General features: G+C 47.7%; 1 protein-coding gene and 1 pseudogene across 2 annotated transcripts in view; one reads left to right on the forward strand and one right to left on the reverse strand.

Annotated features, from left to right (window-relative positions):
• The first annotated feature begins 564 nt into the window (after positions 1-564).
• Positions 565-9,349, forward strand: LOC146428016 (charged multivesicular body protein 7). Its single transcript, XM_085080456.1, has 10 exons — positions 565-938; positions 1,870-2,044; positions 2,811-2,996; positions 3,639-3,772; positions 4,148-4,196; positions 4,996-5,115; positions 5,739-5,837; positions 6,747-6,807; positions 7,364-7,525; positions 8,909-9,349. Exons 1-10 carry the CDS (start codon positions 649-651, stop codon positions 8,971-8,973), a joined length of 1,341 nt encoding a protein of 446 aa, XP_084936582.1. The 5' UTR covers positions 565-648; the 3' UTR covers positions 8,974-9,349.
• Positions 9,350-11,746: 2,397 nt separating this feature from the next.
• LOC146428017 (lysyl oxidase homolog 2 pseudogene) overlaps positions 11,747-12,092 on the reverse strand; it is a 9,093-nt pseudogene continuing 8,747 nt past the window's right edge. The window contains exon 4 of the transcript XR_014856196.1: positions 11,747-11,767. The product of XR_014856196.1 is annotated as a lysyl oxidase homolog 2 pseudogene (transcript). The remainder of the gene's footprint in view (positions 11,768-12,092) is intronic.

Below are 12,092 nucleotides of genomic sequence, written 5' to 3' on the forward strand. Positions count from 1 at the left end.
ATAATAGTAATTATAATATACAATAATATAATAATATAATAATAAATATTATAATATCATAATGTTATAATATTATAATATAGATAATAATATATATTATATTATTAATAAATACACAATAATAAATATTATAATACTATACTTTGAATAACAATAAATATAATCATAATATAATATATAATATATATGATATATAATTATATATGATGAAAATTAATAACATATAGCATATATTCTCTATATGACATATATAGGAACTATATGCATATATAATCATTATTATTTTAACAAACAGTCCAAGCTCCGCCCTCTCCCCACCCGCTATGACATCACACATGCCATCAATCAGCCGTCACGCATGACGTCACCCACACATCACGCATGACGTCACCCACACATCATGCATGACGTCACCCACACATCACGCATGACGTCACCGGGATCCCGCGGGGCGATTGGGAGGAGCTGAGCCCCTCCGGGCCGTACCACCGCGGGCTCCGGGGGGGGAGCACAGCGCGGCCCGCACCAAGTGCCGCGGGCAGGGGGGGGCGCGGGGGCGGCACCGCGCATGCGCCCTGCGCACCTCCCCGACGGCGGGCGGGCGGCCGGGCCGGGCGGAGGCCGCGGCCGAGCCGGGGGCTCGCGTAGATGTGCAGCCCGGGGGAGGCCCCCCCTGGGCCGGCCCCGGCCGGGGACCTGCCCCCGGAGTGGGAGACGGACGACGAGCGCATGGCCTTCCTGTTCTCGGCCTTCAAGCAGAGCCGCGAGGTGAACAGCACCGAGTGGGACAGCAAGATGGCCTTCTGGGTCGGGCTGGTGCTGGCCCGCGGGCGGCGGCGGGGCGCGGTGCGGACCTGCCTGAGGGAGCTGCAGAACGGCTTCGAGCGGCGGGGCAGCGTGCCGCTGGGGCTGGGCACCGTGCTCAGGGAGCTGCTCAGGTACAGCGCGGCGGGGAGGCCTCGGGGGGATGAGGGGAGGTGTGAGGGGATGCCGGTGGGGATGGATCCGTGCCGGGCCAGCCTGGAGGGGCAATACTGCACTGTCAGCCCTGGCACGGCGTGCCCAGAGAGCCTGTGGCTGCCACAGCCTTGGGAATGTGCACGGCCGAATGTCCCCATCTTTGGATGGGGTTTGGAGCAGCCTGGGGTACTGGAAGGTGTCCATGGAATGAAATGGGATTTAAGATCCTTTCTCACCCAAATCATTCTGAGATGCTGTGAATTCCGGGTGATGTTATGTGTGGAATTGGGGAGACCTGTGGGAGGTAAAGCTGGACAGGCAGTCAGAGGTGTGGGACAGGCAGTCAGAGGGCAGTGGGTCGTGCAGGAGATCCCACGGGAATATTTATGTTAAATGAGGTGATGTTCTCTGGAATGGTGTGCTGTCCCAGTCGCCAGGGACACCGGGGATGTGTTGAGCAGGTGTTGGCAAGCAGAGGTTTTGTGTTATGAAATTGGAGCCCGGGGCTGGAACCTCGAGGAGGATCAAAACAGCAGGAGCTCTGTCGGGTGACCTGAAAATGAAAACCAGCAGATCTGAGAAGCTGGTGTTGAAATTGAATGTAAAACCAGAACTATCCTGAAATGGCTGATTGATCCTAAAACTGGCACTGCTTGTTAATTCCTCATTTGGTGCCTCATCAGTTTCGAGTCAGAAAACAGTGAGAAACTTGCAAAATGGGAAAAACAATAAACAAAGGGGATCCAGAGGAAGCAGGGGAGGAGTGGAAACCTCTGTGTGCTTCCAGCAATAAGATCCCAAACTTTAGCTGGATCTGGTGACAGAAAACACCACAGGAATTGAGGATGTGCAGGACATCCAAGGTTTAGCCTGACTGTATTCAGTTCCACGTGAATATCTTTTCCCCAGACGTGGGAAGCTGCAGAGGGAGTCAGACTTCATGGCCAGTGTAGACAGCAGCTGGATCTCCTGGGGTGTGGGAGTTTTCATCCTGAAGCCCCTCAAGTGGACCCTGTCCAGCGTGCTGGGGGACAGCAAAATCCCCGAGGAGGAGGAGGTTCTGATCTACGTGGAGCTGCTGCAGGTGAGTGTTGAGAGATTTCCTGAGATTCTGCTTTTCCAGGAAAACCAGGAGTCGGTTTATGTGCTGGGAAGGAAATGTCAGGATTGAGCAGATTGGTGCTGCTGAGGTGTTTAAATGCCTGGAGGGAGATGGGTGGAGTAATTTGGGGAATGAGGAGTGATTTAGATCTACAGATGTTCCTTGAAAATAATGTTGATGCTCCAAGGGCTGGAGCATCCAGCAATAGAGCAATCCAGGCTGGGATTGCTCTATTTTGGGAGGAGCAGGGGACTGGCAATCCAATGTCCCACCAGCCCAACTTCCTGGGTGTTATTCGAGCTGCTTTCACTTGCAGCATGAGCTTTCCCATGGAATTAAAGCCTTCCTGGGATCCTTTCCCAGCCCTTTTCTCTCTGTGCTCCTCTGTGACTGTGCAAAACCAACCCCAAAACGTGCTGTGGTGTCTGTATCCAGCAGAAATGCAGGAAATCTTTAAAGGCAGGGATTTTTATTTGGTTCAGACCTGAGGAGGGATTTTCAGGAAGTGCAGGGGAAGCCAATTTATTGCCTGTGTGGTTCCTGTGCTGTTCCTCAGCATTTCAGGGAACATCAATAGTGGAGTTCTGCTTTTCATGGGTAACTATTTTTAAAGTCCCCCACAGCTCAACCTGAAACTCACTCCGGAACAAAATAGGAAATGTCCAAGCTTGGGAGGAAGGATCTGTGGGTGGGTTTGGGAAGAGCAGGAATGCTGTGTGGGCTGACAGCATGCCTGGACTCCTCGCAGGAGAAAGCAGAGGAAGTTTATCGCCTCTACCAGAACTCTGCCCTCTCTTCCCACCCCGTGGTCGCTCTGTCCGAGCTGCGCTCCCTCTGCGCCGGGCTCTGCCCTGATGAAAGGACATTCTACCTGCTGCTGCTGCAGCTGCAGAAGGAGAAGAGGGTCACCATCCTGGAGCAGAATGGAGAGAAGGTACAGGGTCAAGGTGACTGCTTTTGGGTGGTATCATCCCTGTCTTGCGTTCCGTCTGCCCGGAGAGAAAATTGGATTGGATAAAATGGGTGGTTTTTGGAAAGGTAAATTCCACCTTTTCACCTGGTTGTGGGGTGGTAAGAAATCCTCATTGCTGCATGGCAGGTTCTTTGAATGTTTGTAATAATTCCTGTTTAATTTGGAGCTAAAAACTCGGCAGGTCCTGCAGCTGCCTGGCTGTTCCCAGCAGCACACACTGAAATTTTGTTTGTGGAATTCCACTTTGTGTGGAAGGTTTTTCTGTCTCTCAGCACCTGCAGAGAGGTGCAGCCACTCTCAGCTCTGAGATTCCATGCTCCCTGTGGTGCTCTGAAATCCTTGGAAGTAGTGACATTCCCATCCACTTCCAGAGCCCAGGAACAGCTTTAAATCTTCCAGGATTTCCATTAAGGCTTTTTGTTCCCACACTGCAAACCCTCAATCATGCCTGATTCAACATCAAACACTGTGGTGACTGCGACATCCTCAACTGGGAGCGTAAAAACATCTTTCCCTTCCTTCCTTCCTTCCTAGTGAAAGTATTCCCAGTGCAGCTCTAGATTTTTTTGGAAGTGACTCCAGCCTGTGCTCCTCTAATTTTAGATCGTGAAGTTTGCCCGAGGTCTCCACGCCAAGGTGTCCCCGATGAACGACGTGGACATTGGGGTTTATCAGCTGATGCAGAGCGAGCAGCTGCTGTCACAGAAGGTGGAGTCCCTTTCCCAGGATGCAGAGAAGTAATTTGGGGAAGGGTGGTGGGAACAACATCTGTGGGAGGTAGAGCTTGGTGACACACTTAGGAGCTGCTTTCGTCTGTTATTCTTTTCCTGTTCGTAAATAAAATAGTCAGAGCCTTGTGCTGGGGCAGCTTTCCCAGCCTTTGTTGCCTGTTTCCATAAAAACAAGGTGCAGGGAATGGGTGTGAGGAATGTTTGGAATGCTCTCAAGGACTTGTGGGAATCAGCAGTGGTTTCAGGGTGGTTGTGTCCAAAATTCAGCGTTGTGGTCCCATCAGGGCAAGGGAGAGGGTGGTTGTGGTTTGTGAAATGAAGTGTAACATTTATAAAATACACTGCTGGCTGAGGAATAAATCCCCTTTTTCTGTCTTCCAGGTGTAAAGAGGATGCCAGGAGTGCTTGTAAAGCTGGGAAAAAGCAGTTGGTGAGTGGAAGCAGCAGGGAAATGTCCTGGAGCTGCTCCAGAGCTGCAGATAATGCCCAGGGTTAAACATTCTCAGGGGTGGTGAAGCCAAAGCTCTCCTTGAGGTGAAGATAAGGATTTGTTTTTCCAGAGTGAGCTGATGAAGGGAAATGGAAATAAACTCTTGAAACCACTTGTTCTGTGTGTGCCTCAGGGATTCCTGGTTGTTTGGGTTTTTTTTTTTATGACACTTCCAATCCTAGAATAGCCTGAGTTGGAAGGCACCCAGTCAAAATCATCAAACTGCAGCTCCTGCCCCTTTTTTTATTCATAATTTTTTTTATTTGGCAGTTAATTTTTTTTCCTTTGACGTGATAATTTCTGAACAAACTTCACACAAACACAAATCCACATTACACAACCTTCCTCTGCCTTTTCCTACTTCCAGCACAATGCAACAGGCGACAAATACCTGTTTTTAATCCGCATGAAATTCCACAATGATTGCTTTATTTTGAAGAAAGCTTCCACAACCAGGAATGTGAATATTTGTGAATTTTTGTGAATATCAGATACCAACTGACTTTCCAAAGCAGACATCCAGGATTTTTCTGCAGGAATACCTGGATGAACCCCACGAATTAATGAGGACACTTGGCCGTTCCTCATTTTTTGAGTTTTATCCCGGTTTTCTTGCAGTGCCACTAAGAATTACTAGACTCACCACAGTGGGGATGAGCCCAGGGACAGGGAGATTTTGCAGATGTGGGTGTGAAGCTGAGCTGATGTCTCTCTGAGTGCTCTTTGTCCTTTTTTTCAGGCCCTGAGGTGCCTCAAGTCCAAGCGGAGGACGGAGCGGCGCATCGAGGAGCTGCACTCCAAGCTGGATGCAGTGCAGGGAATCCTGGATCGCATCTACGCCTCCCAGACCGACCAGATGGTACCAAAATCCTCCTTCCTCAGCCCCTCTCTTCCCTCTCAGTCCTTCCAGGGTGGGATGTTACCCTTGGAATGTCCCTCTGGGTAAACCTGCCTCCGTTTCCTGCTGTTCTCATACAAGTAACATATGTTACTTGTATCTGTAATTTTAGTGTATAACTGAGCTAATTTCTCTCATTTTTAGACAAAACAATTCCTCTCTAAGCCCAAAACTCAAGGACACCTCACTGTCTCAGAGCCCCAAAATAAGTAAACAGCAGTGGATGAACTGGGGGAGCAAACTTGGAGTGATTGACTTCATTAGCTGAAGCTGTAATTGGAGGATTAAACCTCAATATGCAAATAGACAGAATTTATAAAGTATTAAAAACTTGTGACCTTATAAAAAACCTATAAAGTATGAAAAACTCGTGATTTGTTGTCCATTTTGGGTGCAGCCCTGGGTGAGCTGTGAGTGCCCTGAATACACCTGAAGGCTTTCAATAAATTTAACTTTTTATTCTCCTAACTTTGTCAGCCTGTTTTAGGTAGACCCCTCAAGCCATCAGTTTCCACTGGGAGAAAAACTCCTGCTGTTCTTCATGAGCATTGAGCATATTTCTCTCTTTTATTTTTCCTTTCAAGGTGTTCAATGCCTACCAGGCTGGAGTGGGAGCTCTGAAGCTCTCCATGAAGGATGTGACTGTGGAGAGGGCAGAGAACCTGGTGGATCAGATCCAGGAGGTACTGGAACAGCTGAAAAAACAGCCAGTGGGGTGTGGATATTCCCAAGAAACCTGCCCAGATATTTAAAATTTATTAATTCTTTGATTTGTTTTAATTATTTAGTTTCTTTCCTTTTATAGAGTCAGTAAACTGACTTAATTTTGAGTTAAAATATCAGCAAGAGGAGGACTTTTATGCCTTCTGGTTTTGCTTTTATGTGTTTTAATTTACATTCAATTTGTGCATTTCATGGGTTTTTTAAATTTGGGTCAGCAAATATTGGCCAAACACCCAGCTTTCCTAGGAAGTGTGAATTTCTTCAAAAGAAATTCAAGTCAAACCTTTCTAAGCTGGGATACAACTCAGGGCATAAAACATAAAGTGTATTAAATCTCCCTGCCCCATAATCTGCATTTCAGAGAGGGAGAGGAGTGAATTCTGCAGGAATTGGAGTGAAGAGAGCAGTCTGGCTGCAGGAGCTGGCGTGAAAAATTTTCAAGGAAAAATTTCCAAGCAAAGGATTAATTTTTTTAGCACCATCAGCTCAAGCTGTGACTCCAGCTCTCGAGCTGAGGGGCTGCAAAATGTCGTAGCTGAGATCTGTTGGTCTGCAGCTTCCTGATTTCCTAGCCTAAGCTGTGATATCAACTCATTATTTATGTGAAAAAGCTGAAAAATCTGAGGGATATTTTTATTTCCACTGGGAAATTCTGGTTGAGGGTTTGGGCCTCAAATGTGCCACGCTTGGTCTGGTAGAATATTATTAAAATAATCTTCTCATTCTTTGTGAAAATCGCGGTGGAAATGAATTTCCCACTGATTCCTGCTGCCTTCAGATCAACTTCTGATCTTTTTTTTGTTATTTCTTGTTTTGATATGGTAAGATTAGTTTCTGTTCTTTGTTTAATTGTGTTTATTTCCCCTCAGCTTTGTGACACTCAAGATGAAGTTGCCCAGACTCTGGCTGGAGTGGGGATCAACGGTCTGGGTATATCTTGGAATTTTTTATCCTTTCCTCATCCCTTCCCTCCTCCCTCCCTTCCCCACACCTGGCAGATTCCTGGGAGAATAAACTCTTCCTGAAAAACCCAAACTTGGTGCCTTGAACTTCAAGGAGTTCTCTCCTCTGACATTTATTCCTCTGCAAATCCTTGCAGTCCCCGTTTGGGGCTGAATTTCAGTTCAAAGCTGCGTAATGTTGATTGAAATCTATTTTTAGAGTGGCTGCTGCTTTGTTTTTTTGTTTTTTTTTTTTAAGTGATGAGCTTTTTCCTCTGGCCTGGCTGTTGCTGCAGCTTGTTTGCCTCTGCTGAAAGGTGCCAGAGCTTCTTGGCCTCGGTGCAAACATTTTTCTGCAAGAAAAAAAAATCCTTTTCCCTGAGATCAGGACTGAATTTCCAGTCCTTTAAAAGAAATACAGGAAATTCCTCCTGAGTTACAATGGATAGGGAGGAATAACAGCTTTGTTTGATTTAGATTTCAGCCTGTGCTGTGAAAATGCCACTGAATTATTGTCAGAACTGCAATGTTTTGTTCAATCACAGAGATGGACACTGAGGAGCTGGAGAAGGAGCTGGACAGCCTGCTGCAGGACTCGAGCAAGGATGCTGTGGATCTTCCTGCTGCTCCCCAGAAGGTGCTGAGCCCTCCCTTCTCTGATGCCGAGCTGGAGGCTGAGCTGGAGAAGCTCTCTGTGGCTGATGGAGGTGGGAACTGCCCTGGGATCTGGGATTTGGGATTTGGGATTTGGGATTTGGGATCTGACATTTGGATCTGGGATCTGGGATTTGGGATTTGGATCTGGGATTTGGGATCTGGGATCTGGGATTTGGGATCTGGGATTTGGGATTTGGGATTTGGCATCTGGGATTTGGGATTTGGGATTTGGGATCTGGGATTTGGGATCTGGGATTGCCCTGCACAGCCAAGGGGTTCAGCAGAGCCAAATCGCAATCCTGAGAGAACTGCCCTGGGATCTGGGATTTGGGATTTGGGATCTGGGATTTGGGATCTGGGATTTGGGATCTGGGATTGCCCTGCACAGCCAAGGGGTTCAGCAGAGCCAAATCGCAATCCTGAGAGAACTGCCCTGGAATTTGGGATTTAGGATCTGGGATCTGGGATTTGAGATCTGGGACAGCCCTGCATAGCCAAGGGGTTCAGCAGAGCCAAATCCCAATCCTGAGGGAACTGCTCTGGGATCTGGAATTTGGGATTTGGCATTTGGGATTTGGGATGTGGGACAGCCCTGCATAGCCAAGGGGTTCAGCAGAGCCAAATCCCAGTCCTGAGAGAACTGCACTGGGCTATGGGATCTGGGATTTGGGACAGCCCTGCATAGCCAAAGGGTTCAGCAGAGCTAAATCCCAATCCTGAGGGAACTGCTCTGGGATTTGGGACAGCCCTGCACAGCCAAAGGGTTCAGCAGAGCTAAATCCCAATCCTGAGAATCCTCCCTGCTGGGAATTCTGCCTGGATCCTCTGCCAGGGGGTGGAGGGAAGGCTGAAGGCTCTGTGAGGGAGCTCTGATGGCTCTTTTAACATCTGAGGTGGTTTTACAAAGCCAGGCAGTGTTGGAAAGGATAAATCTGACAGGATTTGTTCAGCATCTTCTCCAGCCTGGAATGCTGACTGTCTGATGTGGGACAGGCGTGCTTAAAATTATTTATTTACTGATAAGTAAATAAATAATAAGAATAAAGAAATCATGTTTTATGATTTGTTAATGACCTTTTTGGGTCTCTTCCAACTCAGGATATCCTATGATTTGGTAACAGTGAGTGACCAGAATTTATGGGTTTGAACTGAGCTTTCCCTGCACCTGTTTTGGACAACTTCCATTTCCCTTCCAGGAATCTGCTCATGAGCAATTCCACAGGACTGGCTGTGTAGTTTTCCTCTGAGCTGATAACCTCAATTTCCAGAGCATTTCCCATAAAACACAGAACATGTGTTCCCAGGGGGATGGAATGTGTGATTCCAAAGGGATGGAGCTGAGCAGTGAAGCACTGAGGCACTCTGGGATTTCCTGGGTGGTTGTGGATGTGTTTGATGAGTTCTGATCTCTTTCCCCTTGCAATTCTTCCCAGATTTGGCACAACAGACTCCCTCTGCTTCTTCCGAACCCAAAACAGCTCTGGGACTGAACCTCTGAGGAGCCAACAGAATCCTGTTGCTGGGAAGTTGTCTTAATGTTCCTTAACTCATGACCAGAACTTCCAAGGAGAGGGGAAACACCTCCCTGTCCTTCTGGATCTCTCTTTGCTCAGCAGCAGGATCTCCTGCCGTGACAATCCGCTCTGGAAGTGACCCCAAGCTGGTGTGTTTGTCATCTCTGTGCCAACATCTGCACCGATCTCCATCCTACTGGTGACCCCAAGTCACTGCCACACCCAGCCTTCCCTCCTGGGAATACAATTCCAGCGAAGAAAAACTCTCCTGTGTCCATAGCAGTGCTCAGTTTTGGGTTTGATTTTGATTTCCTTTTCGCTGTGGCTGATGCTGAGAATCCGATTCACGGCAGAATCTGATTTTTTTTTTTATTTTTTGTGGTTGTTTAGAACACTTTGGCACATCCAATTCTCGCCCTGCAACGAGCTTGAGCACCTGGTGGTAGTTGTGTTTCTCCCTGTGTGTGTCCTGCACTGGCAGCCAGGCACTGCAGCTGCTCAGTTTTAGGAGATTTTGGTGCAGCAATGGCAAAGCACAAGACAAAAGAATTCCCTCTCTCTATTAAGGCCTTAAAAGGGAGACCTGCAAAAGATTCCCCTGGGGGAGTTTTGGGCTCTTGTGAGCGAGGCTGGGCTCTGCCATCTGGCTTTTTGCTGCTGCCTCTTGGAAATTGGAGCTGCTGGCTGTTTTTGTGTCCTCCTGGGGAGCTGCAGGGTGATGGCTCTGAGCTGCCAGCGAGGGATTTGGGGTGGGGAGAGAAGGAATTCCCAATTTCCAGCTCCACCCAGCAGCCTCGGCTCTGCCTTCAGTCTGAGCACTGCAATCCCTCGAGGTGTTGTGTTCCCAGCGTTGCCAAACCAAACCCTGGGGGTGTTTTTGGTGCACAAAGCCCTGAGCACAGCTCCTGCAGCTGCCCCAGAGGCTGCTCCTGCCCAGCCCTCACCTTTTGCAGGTCACTTTTTTGCCCCTCCTGTGCACATGGAAGCGCGGGAAGCCTGATCCCTGGAAAACTGAGCTTTCAGGGTGGGAATGTGACCTTCCCTGGGCTTTGTGAGTGAGGCAGGGCAGTGCCTGGCTGCCTGTGGGTGAATTAGCAACCCTCTGCCCCTCTCCCTGGCTGGGAATGGATTCCAGCTCCTCTAGGGATGTATTCCCAGCACCATTCGGAATGTATTCCCAGCTCCACTCAGAATGTATTCCAACACTACTTGGGGTATATTCCAGCTCCACTAGGAATGTATTCCCAGCTCCATTCAGAAAGTATTCTCAGCACTATTTGGAATATATTCCCAGCTCCACTAGGAATATATTTCCAGCACCATTCGGAATGTATTCCAGTTCCACTAATAATGTATTCCAGTTCCACTCAGAATGTATTCCCAGCACCATGTGGAATATATTCCCAGCTCCACTAGGAATGTATTCCAGCTCCACTCAGAAGGTATTCCTAGCTCCACTAGGAATATATTCCCAGCACCATTTGGAATGTGTTCCTAGCTCCACTGGGAATGTATTCCAACACTACTCAGAATATATTCCAGCTCCACTCAGAATGTATTCCCAACAGCATTTGGAATATATTCCCAGCTCCACTAGGAATGTATTCCAGCTCCACTCAGAAGGTATTCCCAGCTCCACTAGGAATATATTCCCAGCTCCACTAGGAGTGTATTCCCAACACCATTTGGAATGTATTCCCAGCTCTACTCAGAATATATTCCAACACTAATCAGAATATATTCCAGTTATACTAGGAATGTATTCCCAGCACCATTCGGAATGTATTCCAGCTCCACTCAGAGTATATTCCCAACTCCACTAGGAATATATTCCAACACTACTGAGAATATATTCTGAACTCCACTCAGAATATATTCCCAGCTCCACTCAGAATATATTCCCAGCTCCACTCAGAATGTATTCCCAGCTGCACTTCCACACTGCCTGTTCCAAGCTCCATTCCCACAGCTGGCAGCTTGGAGCAGTGGGAATTAGGGCTGGAATTTCCCCTCCTGGTCATTATTTATTGCCCACCGAGCTGCAGCCCCAGGGGTGGAGCTGGAGGTGTCCCCAGGGGCTGTGGCTGTCCCCAGGGGCTGTGTCCCCTCTGTCACTCGGCTCCTGCCAGGGAAGGGCTGGATGCAGCTCCCACTTCACCCAGGCTGTCCATGGAATGATGTACAATGACTCGAAGCTCTGTATTCCTTTCCTCTGGAAGTAAACGGGAGAAAATCCTCGCTGTTCTCTGCCTGTGTGTGCCCGAGGGGAGGGGAGGAACCCGAGGGGCTCTGGGGCCTCCTGGGCCTTTTTCCTGCTCCAGCTGCTGCAATTCCAGCTGTGCTGCAATCCAGGGATGGTCCTGGGCTGTAAGTCTGTAAAATCTTATCCAAGTCTGTAAAAAAGCCCATTATTGGACATCACTATTTTTAATGATTTGTCTGTTTTTCCTGAGCAGCCTCTGCTGCTTTCTGGGTGGCACAGCTTTCATTTTTTGGTGTCATTTTGGACTTTTCCTTATCTTTCCTGCTTTTTTCCTGCTATCTTTTCCTTATCTTTTCCTCCACATTTCCTGCTTTTCCTTATCTTCCCACTTTTTTGTCTCTCTGCATCTCAAACCTGCTTTTTCAAGGCTCACAAAGCCTCAGCCCCTTTGCCTAAAGCACCTTGCTCTGTCCATGGAGAAAAGGAATTCAATTCTGATGAAACCCTTGATTTTGTACCAGGCAATTCCTAAAACTGAACTTGGGAACAGTTTTTTACCCAGCTTCTTGTTCTAACTGTAATTAAGCAGCAAAGTCTGGGAGCCTGGTCCTGTCTTTGTCTGCCTGAAGAAAATCAATTTAAATGGTGTATCAAAAACCAAATTTCCCTCTAAAACCACAATGCTTGAAGAAAACTCAGATTTTCCAGGCTGAGGTTTGCTCTGATCCCTGGAGATCTCCCATGGATTTTTTTGCAGGGCTCAACTCTCACCTACAACCTGGATTTTTTTTTTATTTTTAAAGTCTTAAAATTTTTTTTTTCAAATCCTTTCTCCCCCTGCTCTCAGAACTCATCCCTTCCCTGGAAACCCAAAGGGATTCCTGCAGGAATTTGCACCAC

Source organism: Lichenostomus cassidix, chromosome 22, assembly GCF_008360975.1.
Source record: "Lichenostomus cassidix isolate B80296 chromosome 22, HeHo_3.0, whole genome shotgun sequence".
In the NCBI taxonomy this organism is placed as follows: domain Eukaryota; kingdom Metazoa; phylum Chordata; class Aves; order Passeriformes; family Meliphagidae; genus Lichenostomus; species Lichenostomus cassidix.